Raw genomic sequence first — 14,937 nt, 5'->3', positions numbered from 1 at the left:
TCTGCAAACAAAATAAATTAAAAACTACACTCTTTTTATTTGGTACGGATTAATTATCAAAGAACATTTGCGAACGTATGCCTTACGTAATAATACCAATAAAATACTACAATGAGCGGAAACTAAAAACCTTATTGCAACGAAATTATCCTGAATTAGCAATTTAAAATTCGGGAAATTTCTAATAAAACTATTTATAAGTAAAGTCTTGTATTGTAAGGGTCTGCGTCTCGGAATCGTTTTCTCGAAATGAACCGGGAAATGCGTAACGAGACGAGAAATTTCCCGGAAAAAAATAACGAGACAAAGGAAACGATTATCCCGGAATAAAGTTATAAATCGGGACATAAATTTTTTCTCGGAATTTAAAAACTGTGTCCCGGATAATTACGAAACGTTACGAGACAGATCAATTATATTCACTAGATATCTAACTCGCACTTTCGCAGTGAAGAAAATGTTTTGCTAACCAAGTTTGTTTTGCCAGCCAGAAATGACGCACAGTGACTCAAAACAACAACAAAAAATGCCAATAAACCCCTCACAATTTTTTGGTAAATATAGTGCCCTTTTTTAAATAATATTACATTAGAATGATCATTTATTTAAAAAGTAAAAACAGTTTTTTCATAAAACTTATATTTTATATTTTACGGTCAAAAGAAGTTAAAAATTTTAATATTATTTTCAAACAAGTCTAAAAAATGAGAGATTTTTATTTAGTAAAAATGGAGAACTTTTAATCTAAATTAAAGTCTATATTTACTTTTAAGATAATCTTTTAACTTTATATATTTTTTGAAGAAATACAAATGTCAATTAATCCATAAAAACCTTGTCTTCCGCCATTTTTTTAACAGTGGTTTAATATATCAAAATAAATGAAAATGGCGGAAAACAAGGTTTTTATGGACTCATTGACATTTATATTTCTTGAATTTGAGTTTTTTACTTGTATGACTTGTTTCAACATATGAAATATAGTTTCAAGAAACATATTTTTGTCATCATATGCTACTCAGAAATTTGTTAAAATGTTTTTATTTGAATAATGATTTACTATTCAAGAAGTGCTAGATATATGAAATAGCATTACTTAACAACTTCAGTATTTCCTGTAATATACAAGTAACATTATTTACTTAAAAATTATAGAGAACGTAATGTGATAATTGTCAAAGAAGTAATAACATAAAATGTTAAACAGTGTAAAGTGAAAAATGATAAGAAGTACTCAAAATTGTTTCTGATATATATTAATGATTTTAAAAACAACAACAACAAAAAGATTAGATCTTATCCCGAATATACGTGAATTAGGAGTGGATAAACTACGATTTTGGAAGGATTTACTTAACGAAATCAAATAAAACTGAAGAAATTAGCAAGGAGAACATAAATTAATGCTACTTTAGATAGATTTATTTCAAAAGTGAAGAAAAAAACTAAAACAATGTGGTAGAAATTATGATTCTTTTATAGAAAAAGAATACCATGGCTTCAAGAAAATCTTATGACCAATAAAAGAAGCCATTTTGGTTCCAAAAAACCCCATAAACAATGGCTGGTCCTTTGAGAGCAAAGGAAAAGAGAAAAGATAAAAGAACTAGATATTGAACATCATGCTCTATTGTTAGTCTCTGCAAGAATTACACTTTTTAAAAAAGTCAAATGTTTTATAGATCAAAAAAGTTAAAGACACTTTGGATAACTTTTCCCCTAAATATGAGTGTAAACAAACTCTTGCATTAGAAGTGAATACTGACCTCAGCGTTAAACAATATTAAATGGTTAGAAACGTAGCCCTTGGACACATATTTATCCCCTTCTTCCAATATATTTCAATATATTTTTCCCTCTAATTTCAGTTGCATTAATTTTTATAAAGCTGTGTTTATATAGTATAACAATATCAATAATAGCAGCTGAAATAAATAATGGTAATTGTGCCAGAAATTCATTATTTAAATTTCACATTAAGGATTAACTAGTATGTCTCGTTATGTCTCGTTATGTCCCGTTAAAAAGATGTAAATTCCGGGAAATTGTAAAGCTGCTATTCTGTCCGGGACATCTCGTCTCGTCTCGGTATCGTCCCGGATTTCGAGTGAAAATTGAAAATTGTCTCGATATTTATCGCTAATCGGGACAAAGCTTTTAGGATCGTCTCGTCTCGTCTCGATTTAAAAAAATAACGAGACGCAGACCCTTAATTGTATTGTAAAAAGAGTATACCAAAACTTATATAGAATTTCATTAATTATATTAGTTGTAATTTATATAATATATTATTAACTAAAATCTTCTTAAATATTTTGTGGTTCATTCTCGGGTACAACCGATTTTACCCGATTCAAAAAATTTTTTATGTTGAATTGCTATCTACTTAGTATTTACACAATAAACGTTTAATTAACTAAAATTTTAAACTTTGATAAGTCTAAAATTGTATTTTAACTTTAATTTTAGACTGCCTAATTCTATCCAGCCGACTAGTACAAATTAGGTTTTTTATTGTTTTATAGTCATGGTTTTTTATTACGTAATAAATAATTCTTCCGCGGAAGAATTGACACAGTCCGTGTCCAGACAATGTTAAAGCGTGTCAATATAAAAGCGTGACAAGTTAAACTTTCTGAGTTGCCTAAGTCAAAAGAAAATTTCAATTTTTGAAAGATTCTTAATCAAATGCAGTAAAAAGGTTAGTTTTATGATTGCAGGTCAAATGGAGGCCACTGCAGCGCACTTGAAACAAAAAAATTTGTTTAAAGGACCACTCCATAAAATTCAAAGCTTTGTCAAGACACGCTGGAATAGTATGTTTTTTTGCTTGAAGTCAATTTTAGATGCAAAGCCTATTCTTTTGTATATACAAAGAAAAGGAAAGAAAAATGAATTCCCTGTCAAGCAGAATACCTGGTGGAGAGAAATTCCTGATGAATCCATTTTTGAAATCTGGCAGAAAGTTTTGCCCTTGATGAAAAGGCTTAAAGGCGCAATCAACACCTTGTCTGTTGAAGACAAGCCATCAATTCATGAAGTCATTCCCGTAGTGTTCAACTTGCACAAAATCTTCTCTGACAGCATGACAGAAGAAAACACAGAAGATATGAAGAACTACTGTGCAGCTGTTTTGTCTAAGCTTGAAGAAAAGTTTAAGAATCATGGCTGCGATGAGAAAGCTTTTGCTGAAGCCAACTTTTTAGATTCACGTTACCGTGGTGTGGTTCTACGTCGATTCTCCCTGGCATTATTCGAAAAGGTCAAACGAGAAATTATCAATGAACATTCTTCCTACGAAGAATGGACCTCTGCAACACGCCCAGAGGTTTTTAGGAGTTTTCCCGTAAAAGCGATCCCCTTTATGAAGCCTGCAGAGATGAAGAAAAAGCAACAGACCAATGGTTGGAGCTGAAGAGAAACCTCTTATTTTAATGGAGTGGGAAGCTTTTTCAAAAGTCAAAGTGCCAAAAGATACTGATGTCTTTTGCTGGTGGAAACAAAATGAATTTCGATTTCCAAATTGTTTACAGCTGCTCGTGCTGTGCTCTCCGTCCTAGCATCTTCTGCAGCATCAGAACAAGTTTTCTCAGTGGCACAAAATATTGTAACTCTACTACGAAGTCGTTTGGACCCAACTAATGTGGCTCGTCTGGTGTATATACATCACAACAGCAGCAAAGTCATAATTCAGTGGGATTTACAACTTGAATCAGGTAAATGCAGTTTGTTAGAGGGTTTGTTGGTTGCTGTAACAAATTTATCTTTTCTAATTCTTTCAACTTGATATTTGATTTTACTTTAATTTGAAAAATTTAAATTAAAAAAATTTAATTAAAAATAAATAAATTATAAAACTGTCAAAATGCAAACTTTTAATTTAACTGACTAAAACTGTTAGGAAATATCATATTTTGATACAAAGTATCAAGAAGAGTAAAAATGCTGAAATAATGTTATTCAGGTCAACTTGAAGGTCCATCTAAGTCTGATCATGAACAGTTCCATGTCTGCTGCCTCCTCGAGCAGAACCTCAACTTCAGATAAGCGCAATGCATCTCATAGCCAATTTGAAGAAATTGATTCAGAAGATGATGAAGATCAACTTAATCAGGTCTCCAGTGGTTCAAGTCAGAGTTTTGATGATAATGATGATTACACATCACCCTGAATTCAAACAAAGGCAACTTTACGGTGCAGGTATATATTCGTTGGAAATATTTAAACATCTAATAGTCTTATTCTTATACCAAAATCTTATAAACACAACTCATTCCAGTATAACTTTTAGCAATTAAAATCTTTGTAAGAAAAATATTTGGAAAAATAATGAATATGAAGATATTGTTAAAAATAGTACGGTTAACATTTTGTTTTATTTTCAGGCCTTAAACGCATCAAGAAAAATCTCCTTTTGGCTCTTCGTTTCGTCATCATTAATTTTTTTGTTTGTTCTTCAACATTTCAAGACATTAACATTTATATTTAAGAAGAATATTATGTTTAACTGTTTGTGTTACTAAAGTTAATTTTCGTATATATTTTAAGTTCCTTTGCAGTATTAAAATCAAGAGGAAAAAATAAAAGGGCTGAATAAAATAATTTATGAAAGTTATTTTTCATAATAGTAAGGCTATCATCAGACAGGCAATATTTTGCGGCCATTTAGAGCATAGAAATACATAACAAGATAGGTGATGCGAAATCTAAATATGTAAAAGATAAAATTTGCAATATGTTGCAAATCCGTAAATAAAAAAAAAATAGCAAAAATCATAGTAAGTTCGTCAGAGATGAATATAAATACGTTAAAATACGTCAGCTTTTCTGCTATAATGTAAAGTAATACACTACAATAGTTATTGTAATTGTTTTCATCAAAACAATACAATACAATAGTTCTCGAATTTTGTTGTATTGTTAGAATAAAAATAATACAATACTTATTGTAATTGTTTTTCATCACAGCAATACAATACAAAAGTTCTTGAATTTTGTTGTATTGTTAGAAAAAAAACAATACAATACTTATTGTAATTGTTTTTCATCACAGCAATACAATACCAAAATAAAAATTTTTTATTGTTTCTGTAATATTGCAATACAATATTATTGTATTGTAATGTGTAATTGTATTTAATTTTTACAATTACAATTACAATAGTCCTAACCCTAGGCTTGATGGTGTTTATTTATATTTATAATAAAGTAATATATTATAAAAGAAGTTTCAAAGTCTTCACAGCCGCTGTGGCGCAATGGACTAGCGCGTTGGACTTCTAATCCAAAGGTTGTGGGTTCGACTCCCACCAGCGGTACAACTCCTACTCTTTTGCTACTTGTATTTTGAATAGAGTAAAATAAAAGAAAAATGATATCAATCCCACTGCTAATTCATAAAGTTTTATACTATAAGAAAGGGTTCAGCATTTAAGGTAATGTTTATGGTTTAGTGTTGTGACCAAAACTAATTATTGTAATTAACTTAACTAAAAAAACCGTAACTAAATTTAGTCGACATTTTAGTGTAACTAAAATTAGTCGACTAACTTTTTAGTCTAAGTAAAATTAATCGACTAGATTTTTAGTATAAGTAGTCCGCTAGATTTTTAGTATAACTAAAGTTAGTCGACTGACATTTTAGCGTAACTAATATTAGTCAACTAACTTTCTAGTCTAACTGAATTCGACTAACTTTTTTAGTCTAACTTAAATAAGTTGACTAAATTTTTAATTTGCGAAAAATATATTGTTGCTGTTACCCAAAAAATACTTCTTTAAAATCTTATATGGGTTAGTTGTGAAGTGATTTGAGCGCCATGCTTTTAATTGCAAATTGCTGTAAGTTACAATTTTTATCTGCAGGGCAGAAACATTTTTGAATTTCCTTTATATAATACCCGAAATGATTTTTTGAGGTTATTATGCGAAATTTATTTCGTTCTACACTCATAAAAACGCAGATATTTACAGTGACAACAATAAGGCAATAAACAGTTAGGCAATTTTTTTTTATTATTATTTTTATATTGTGTAATTGAATATGTATCTTGTTCAACTTTGTAAAATTTTGTTTTTCTTTTAAAAATTATTAAAATTCTAATAACTAATCGTGTTTTCGGTATAAAATATCAGCTGTTTTTGACGGAGTTGTTATGCTAACAAACCAATTTTTATTTCATTCAATAAAAGAAAATTTGGGGTAATACTAGGTACAAACGAAACATTTTTATTACCTATTTGTCACAAATTATGTTAAGTATTTTAGATTTCTTAAAAACAATAAATTTTGATGAATGTCTTTAAGTTGATTTATTTGTCATAATTTATATTAAGTTCATATAATTTCTTTTTTTTTTTAACATTAAATCTTGTTTTAGCCAAATAATTTTAGTTAGACTAAAAAGTTAGTCGACTAATTTTAGTTAGAATAAAAAGTTAGTCGACTAATTATAGTTACGCTGAAAAGTTAGTCGACTAATTTTAGTTACGCTGAAAAGTTAGTCGGTTAACTTTAGTTAGACTAAAAAGTTAGTCAGCTAATTTTAGTTAGACTAAAACTAACCTTAACTCCCACCCCTACGTGTATGGATATGACCCATGTAAGTTACAACACCAAGTTCAAGCACCAAATGATAAAACCATTATATAAATGGATATATTGTACTCTATTGTATAGTTCTTTTTGAATATCCAAAAAGAGGTGAGTGCGAAAAAACACAAGGAAGATGGTAGAAAGCCTTACACTTTTTGCTTGCAGAAAATCTACTGTATAAAATTATGGATACTTTTTTATATTCTGTTCAAAATACAGCCTTTCCTGTAAAACATGAGTTTTTATCAAAAGATCACTAATGTGTTCAACCAATCCTACCATGCATTATCAAATCTATATATATACATACTACATGTATATATATATATATATATATATATATATATATATATATATATATATATATATATATATATATATATATATATATATATATATATATATATACAGTGGCAATGCGTGAGAAAATTCCAAGGGGGGAGAGACCTTATTTTTACCAACTGCTTAACATAGTTTTCACAACTGTTTTTTATAATTTAAGAATTCAAAAAATCAATTTTTGTCCTATTTATAAAATCTACTGATTGTTATACTACATTGCACTCACTTTCATGAATTGTCAATTATCAGTATATATTGACAGTGGCGTTGCGTGAGAAAATTCCAGGGGGGGGAGAGACCTTATTTTTCCCAACTGCTTAACATAGTTTTCACAACTGTTTTTTATAATTTAAGAATTCAAAAAATCAATTTTTGTCCTATTTACAAAATCTACTGATTGTTATACTACATTGCACTCACTTTCATGAATTGTCAATTATCAGTATTTATTGACTTCTTTTAACAAAACATAGCTTCCTTTACATTTATACAAAATATTCAATTCAAAAAACGTCTAAAGGTTTTACCCATTCATAGTGAAACTGTATCAGTCCAAAAAAATGTTACAATTTACAAATCCAATAAACTTTACAAACCATTTTGGCAGCATATATAGCAGTTTAAAATTTTACGGAAATGAATTAGTACAAAGGAATACGGAAAATATTATTTTATTTCAAAACTTATACGCACAATATTTTATCATCACTATCATTTTTTGTCTACTGTTTGATTTTAATATGACGTTTCTTCAATTGAACCCATCGTTTAACAAGATGTTCGGGGTTAATTCCTTTACAAAGTTCTTTTTCGCACTTTAGTTGCATGAGGCTATCCAATCTCTCGTCACTCATTGTTGTTCTCAGATGTGATTTTACAATCTTGAGTTGACTGAATGAACGCTCATTTGATGCTACACCATAAGCAGCTGTGATTACAAAAATGCATAATTTATGGGCTTGTTTCAGTATATCCTTTAACTTCACAACATGGTACAAAATGTCTTGCAGCGTCTTAGCTGGTGTTCTTGATGACTTAAAATCTTCATGACCTTCTTCTAAACAGATATCTATCAAAATTTCCATCTGGCTTTTCAGCACATGAACGTCTGGAATATGATCCTTGTATCCAGGAGGAAAAAGTTTGTTTGCTTTTGTTAAGTTTTCAATACTCAAATTATCCTTACTTAAAGGAAAACTAAAAATTTTGGTGATAGGGGCAAATATTTCCTTTAATGCTGCCGAGTTTTCTGTTAAACCCATGGCTAGAGAGTCTATGACCTCTTTGAATTCTTTCCGGTAAAAAGCTTTCATCTCCATTGCTATTAATCTATGGTGTCGTTCGTAATCATTTTCTGCATCAATGTGTAATTTCCTAGAAAATATTACTGCACTTTCAATCAAATTATTCATAGCATCTGTATCGTTACTGATATTTTGTATGTTCTTGGCAGTACTTTCAATTACATTTATACTGTCGATAACATTGAAGTTTGGACTTTCTAAGATTTCTGTTAATATTTTTATCTTCTCAATGATATTCTTCATGAAGAAAAGAGTAATAATGAAATCAAAAGTTGTTACTTTTTTCAGAAGTCCCATTGCCTTAGTTCTTGTGTTAGTATCAAAAATCTTATTATTTGAGATGCTCTGAAGAAGATCAACAACCTTCTCTAAACACTGATTTAAAGCCTTAACAGATTTTGCTCGTGCGGTCCATCTTGTTCTAGACAGGTTTACAAGCTGTAGTGCACTGTCAATGTCTTCCAGTTTTTCTTTTAAATGACTAAATCTTTTTGTGCTTGATGTGAAGAAAACATGCAACTGTTCGAGGACATTAAACAATTCTCGTATTAAAGTATTAACATTGCATGCATGTTCAAGAGCAGTGTTTGTTCTGTGGTCTTGACAAGGTATGTAGGGTACATTATGGCCAACTTCTTCTGTTACATACTTTTGTACTCCTTTAAATTGTCCAGACATTGAACTCGCGTAATCATACGACTGAAAAGCCATCTTTGATGTGTCAATGCCTTCTTTATGTAAAGAAGATAAAATTAGCTCAGCCATCCCTTTTCCAGTCTTATCAGTGCATTCAACGGATTTTAAAAGCCTTTCCCGAATCTCACCGTTTTCACTGGCTGTTCTCACAACTATACTCATTATGTCCTTATGTGACATATCGGGAGTAGTGTCGGCCATCACGGAAAAAAAATTGGAGCTATTAATTTCTTCTATGATCTTTCCCTTTAATTCAGTTGCAATTAAACTAATCATTTCATTTTGAGACGATGGACTTGTGTATGTAACTCTATATGGACGAAGGGCTCTATCTTCAATCCAGGCTTTTAGTGTGGGATTGTGGCGAGAGATAAGATTCACTACTGCAACAAAGTTACCTTGATTAGCACTGTCCGATTCCCTAAACGCTAGCCCTTGGCTTCCTAAAGTCTTGCATGTATCAATAAGAATTTCAACAGTTTTTCTATTCTGTACCTCTATTTTTTGCTCTTCTATAAGAGCAAGTCTATTGGATTTATCAATAAGGTGATCTATATGACCTTTTTTCATAAGAAAGTGACAATATTCACTTAATGCAACTTTATGTGCTTGAGAGGTAAAGTGTGCCTGAAGCTTTCCAAGTTTTTCTTTCCCATAGCTTTTCATCTTGGACCAAGATCTTACCCCAACATTTATCCAAGCATCTTCAGTTTTTCCCTTCTTTCCAAATACCTTAGGGAAAAGCCGGCAGACAAAACAAAATGTGGCATCCTTCTGGGTACTGTATTCTAAATGTTCAAACTCTTTGTACCACTGGGGATTAAATCTATTTTTACCGTCACTTGGGAAACTAGCAAGTTTTGGTTGGTGTGGTCCTAACTGGATTAAATACGATTTTTGATTATCTGTAATTGTATGTGGACGTAATCCTGGGTCATGGCTTATCAATGCTGATGAATCTGATTTGTCAATTATAATACTTTGAGCTTTGATATCGAGTTTTCTTAAAAAAGCATTTCCCATTTTCAAAACATTTTTTGACATTTCCACCACAGAACTTGTTGCATTTACAATTTCAATCGCAGCGAATTTTTCATTTACTAATTCTTCTTTACAGTATTTTTTATAAATGTCATTACAATCTTTAAGATTATCTATTAAAACACCCAAATTCCCCATGAGCAAAGTCCAACTTGTTGTTTCACTGCTTACTTCAGAAGTATCCAAGTTAATAATATTCATGTCATCCTTTTCATCTCGGTCAGGAAACTGGTTTAAATGATCTGATTTAGAATTTAGTTCTGTAAGTTTCTCTGCTTGTTCCTGGACTACAACATAACCCAAGTTTTCCTCTTTTGCATCATTATCTTGAATTTTTGAACTTGCATCCTCTTCAAATTTTTTATCAGAAGATGTTGATTCTTCTTCTATGGATATACTACATGTTGAAGTCGATGTTTCAATTATTATCAAGTCTAACTTTGTATGTTCACTACTTTGTATTTCATCATCCACTTCGACATCATCACCAGCATGCTGAGGTACCATTTTTCGTTTTTTTGAAGCTAAGGAGGCTAGAAAAGGATTCTCTGGGGCTCCCACTGTTTGTATATGAACCTTTCTACCACCATGAACGGATCTTTCATGACTGGTTTTATAGTCGTTGTTAAATACTGCTTTGCATACGCAACATTGTAATCTATATCTTTTGCTTTTCATAGTTAGTGCTGGAAAACAAATGCAGATACTATAATTTACCGTAATTTTTAACTGATTTAATGTTTATAAAAGTTATCACTCTTAATAAGTGTGATAACTTTTATAAACATTAAATAAGACAAATGTTGAAATCAATTCATGGAAATAAATATTCACGTTTCAAAGTAGAAAGTATAAAAAAAAAAAGAATAACTGCTTTTAGTCAAACATACAGCATAAACTTTCAGCTGCCATTTTTGTTGTTGATAACAAAAAAAAAGTAGCGCGAAAAAAAAAACAACGTGGAAATCAAAAGGGCTCTTCTTTATGACTCCACAATTTATTTCGTCTTGTGGAAAACAGCCATAAATCGTTTAATAAACGTAAAGTTTATTTGTCCAAGTCAAAAAAGAATTAGATCTTTGATGGATTTTTGCAAACATTTTAATTTTATTTAACTAGAAAGTATTTTTTGATTTTATCACCTATTTCCCAACTGTCCCAACTCTCGGCAAGGAAATTCCCAACTTTTCTCTTTTTTAGATTCTGGGAGGGGGAGACTCCCCCCCCTACCCCCTCCAAGGCGACGCCCCTGTATATATATATATATATATATCAGGGGCGGATCCAGAGGGTTTCAAAGGGTGCTCCAGCACCCGTCAACTTTCAACAAACAAATTTTACTATTTTGTTGCATTTTTTTATATATAAAAATTAAATTGTTAAAATATTTTATTCAACTCAAAATTTGCGATTTAATTTTTTGTGAAGGATGTCGAAAATAGTTATCTTTGTTGTTGTGTTAGCGCTAGCGTATTTTATATATATTTATGTTTCGACTAGGAAATTCCAGTATAGTCGTTTTCTGATTGGCCTGCTCCCCTCAGAATTATTTCTGTTTGGCCTTCACCCCTCAGAAGCTATTTTTGATTGGCTTGGTTTCTTAAGCTAATCAAAACTGGTTCTGAGGGGTGCTGACCCAATCAGAAAGATCTCTGAAGGGTGCAAGCCAATCACGCATAAATCAGAAAAAAGGGTTTTCACTAAGCTTTTGGTTAACTCGTAGGTTAAGTGTTCTAAACATGGCGGATTCAATGCTTCAAATTATTTTAAAATGTATTTTAGATGAAAATAGGGTTCAATCAAAAAAGGTATCGTTTTTATCTAATGTTATTGTCAAAGCTCATAATACTATTAGAGAAAAATTTTTGTTTAATGAAAAATCTAAACTAAGTGTATTGCATAAAATATGCAAAGTTTCAAATATACAGTTTCCCATCTCAATGATTTCGAGCAGAAAGCGATTTTCAACCAGTGAGGTAATAACTTGTTTCTTAAATAATTATATTAATTTAAAAATAAAAAAACAAACAAAATATTTTTATGTGTGTGTGTGTGTGAAATCATATGTAACTTTTTTTGCTTAAACATTTTACTACAAACTTATTTTTATTTTAAGCTGAAAGATGTGTAAAATTTTGTCCTTGGTGCTTAAAATTTAAAAATATATTTTTCTAGTAAAATTTTGTTCATGCTTAAGTATAATATATTTATATCATATTTCAAGGAGAAAATAATCAATTATGTTATAACTTATTTTATGTTTGAATAATACCAAAATTGCATTTAGTAAATGATTTACCAGTAAGTTATTTTATGACTTAAAATTGTGTAATAATTATTTTGTGGCATAACATTATTAAATTATGTTACCTCGCTTATGTTAATTTTTTGTTTTTTTATTAGAACTTCTCCAAACGGAAACTGTTTATTTAATGCTTGTTCTATATCATTAATTGGAAACGAATCTTTGTCAGAATACTTTAGATATTTGACCAGTATCGAATTATATACAAATGCAGATTTTTATTCAAACCATCCAATTGTTTTTTCTCAAACTGATGTTACCAAATTTCGAAGAACTGATGAAAACACAAATATATTATATCATAGTATTAATAATTATTTTTAATAGTGAGTTGTAATACAATTGTGTTATAATTGCAATATAATGTGCATGACGCAGATGTTTTTAGAAGTTAAACTAGATGGTTACTTTATATATTTCTAAGTTTCTGTTTAAAAATCGTATTAGAAGCAAAATTTGGATAGTTCCATTGAAACTAGATTTTTATTAAAAGTTTCTTTTATCAGTTCTACATTTTGTAACTATTCTACTAGTTTATTTTAGTTTTCCTACTGTTGAAATATGGTTTTAATTTAGTAAAGTTTCATGATTTGAAATTTACTATATTAGTCATAAGCTAACAGTTTAGAAAAAGAAATTTAGCACAGTTATGGTAAGAAATTTGTTTACTTTTAACATTTCAAAACTGGGTTTTATTGTTCAATTCTTATGCCATTCCTAGTTTATGTTATATGCCATAAAAATAATTGTGTATTCAATGTTTGGGTTCACGAAATTAAACCCCGTTTATTCGGCAGGCGAGAGTAATTATTTATATTATCATTTTTATTAGCTGTAACTCTGTTATTGAATTGTTAATGATATGAAAGTCAATTACTGCTAATAAAATTAAGTTGCTGCATTATTTTGCATACAAAATACTATTATGGAAATAAAATAGATATGTTTATAAGAATTGTAACCTTTCTTATCTGATTATTTAATCAAAATACAGGCAGTTTAAAGGGTATAAAAAGATGGGCAGACAGGTAAAAGACCCAGAGGGATATAGCCTTTTCTTTTGTTAAAAGAGAGGTTGAAAATTTAAAAAGTTGATGAAAAATATAGTCAAACTACGTACGTATTCGTTGCCTTGAACACTTCTTAAACTTGTACACTTTTGGGTGACTCTCTCCCACGTACTTTATAAAAACCTTTTTTTATGACCCCCCCCCCCCTTTGCAAAGCGTGCGGGGGGGGGGGGTAATGAACAAATCTTCGCAGTACATACTTGCTCAGCACCCCTCAAAAAAAAAGCTAGATCCGCCCCTGTATATATATATATATATATATATATATATATATATATATATATATATATATATATATATATATATATATATATATATATATATATATATATATATATATATATATATATATACAAATGTGTTCATTTATGAAAGAAAACATTGTACCAAAAAAATCAGCCAAATCGGTTAATATTTAGAGGTCGCGCTGGGGCGATCTTTATACCCCTCTAAAATTGGAATTTTCAAAAGTTCAGTAAAATATTGACCTTCGTTTTCTGTGCACATTTCGGTTATTTACCGTTCGATTTTAATAAAATAAAAACGAAAATAAAGCTCTTATTACGCATAATAATTTTTGTTAAACAACATAAAACAACAACAGCTGCTCATTGTCGCCTGGTTTGTTTAGCACTCAATGTTGATTTTTTTGCATCTGGTAAGACAGCCCTGTTTTCTGCAACTAAATTTAGCACATACTTTTGCTGCTCTTCATCTTTTGTTAAGACAGCATTAAAGTCTTGTACTAACTTCACCCCTCTTTCGGCGCAATCATTAACAACTTTAAGAGACTTCACTACTTCTTTAGAGTCGGCATACGACTCATTGTTTTTCCAGTTTGAAGGATCTTCTTCAAGAAAGGAAATGTCAATATTTAAGAAATTAAAAAATGAAAGTGATTTACACGTTACAAAGTCCTCAAGGGATTTACTCATTACATTTGTAATATCTGCTAATTTCTTTGATGGCCTATTATTGTCTACGCATTGACGCTGAAGGGCAGTTATCATTTTTCTTTTAACTTCAATCTCTACATCATCACTAAAAAAGGCCTTTAAGTTCTTCACTTAAATACCATAGATGCCGCTTCATTGCCTTGGTTGCTGCGGTCGCTATATTTTCATTCATTTCACGATATTTCTCAATATTTTTTAGAAAATCTATATCATTAAATGGGGCCGAGGCACTGAGTGGTGCAGTAAACCACTGTCGAACATATATTAACGCAGCAAACATGCTAATATCTCTTACTGCGTTTAATTCATGTTGCACCATTTTAAACTGATCTCTAAATAACCATATTTTAATTGAATAAATAAGTTTTGCCATCCACCGAGCATGATGGAAGGCTCCAGGTGCTTTAAGTCTTATTCCACTAGGAGGTTGCTCTCCTAAATATATTAGACATAATTCAAGAAGTTCTTTATAATCATCTCGTGGTTGTGAGTCTTGCAAACATTTTTTTAAGAAATTTATTATAGACGATTTTTTTTCAATCGAGACGTTTGAAAGATATCTTTCAGCTTCTTCATCTTGCACTGTTGGGCTAAAATCATCTTTCTTGATATTCTTCCAGGCTTGTTT

The 14,937-nt window shown here is 30.3% G+C and overlaps 1 protein-coding gene, 1 non-coding gene and 2 pseudogenes across 3 annotated transcripts; 3 read left to right on the top strand and 1 right to left on the bottom strand.

Moving 5' to 3' along the window:
* Positions 1 to 2,818: 2,818 nt before the first annotated feature.
* On the top strand, positions 2,819 to 3,787 carry LOC149887137 (uncharacterized; annotated as a pseudogene).
* A 1,457-nt stretch (positions 3,788 to 5,244) lies between these two features.
* Trnar-ucu (transfer RNA arginine (anticodon UCU)) lies at positions 5,245 to 5,318 on the top strand. Its single transcript has one exon. It is a non-coding gene; the product is annotated as a tRNA-Arg (tRNA).
* A 2,140-nt stretch (positions 5,319 to 7,458) lies between these two features.
* Positions 7,459 to 10,916, bottom strand: LOC149887135 (zinc finger MYM-type protein 1-like). Its single transcript, XM_090091115.1, has 2 exons — positions 10,869 to 10,916; positions 7,459 to 10,664 (listed from the first exon to the last, which is right to left on the bottom strand). Exons 1-2 carry the CDS (start codon positions 10,888 to 10,890, stop codon positions 7,660 to 7,662), a joined length of 3,027 nt encoding a protein of 1,008 aa, XP_089947241.1. The 5' UTR covers positions 10,891 to 10,916; the 3' UTR covers positions 7,459 to 7,659.
* A 635-nt stretch (positions 10,917 to 11,551) lies between these two features.
* LOC149887134 (uncharacterized) lies at positions 11,552 to 13,307 on the top strand (annotated as a pseudogene). The gene is made up of 2 exons (XR_016453478.1): positions 11,552 to 11,954; positions 12,382 to 13,307. The product of XR_016453478.1 is annotated as an uncharacterized LOC149887134 (transcript).
* The last annotated feature ends 1,630 nt before the right edge of the window (positions 13,308 to 14,937 follow it).

The sequence above is a fragment of the Hydra viridissima genome, unplaced genomic scaffold (assembly GCF_058129835.1).
Source record: "Hydra viridissima isolate aposymbiotic clone 2 unplaced genomic scaffold, HvirCarnegie_v1 scaffold_6, whole genome shotgun sequence".
NCBI classification, from domain to species: Eukaryota; Metazoa; Cnidaria; class Hydrozoa; order Anthoathecata; family Hydridae; genus Hydra; species Hydra viridissima.
Note: the sequence above shows the minus strand (reverse complement) of the source record. Positions and strands in the feature narration are given on the sequence as shown.

Bases quoted from the DNA above. Each gene is read 5' to 3' on its own strand.
- LOC149887135 (XM_090091115.1), bottom strand. From the start codon at position 10,890: ATGGCAGCTGAAAGTTTATGCT. The intron at 10,665-10,868 runs GTATGTTTGACT...TTTGTTTTCCAG, and splicing joins GGCAGCTGAAAGTTTATGCT to CACTAACTATGAAAAGCAAA.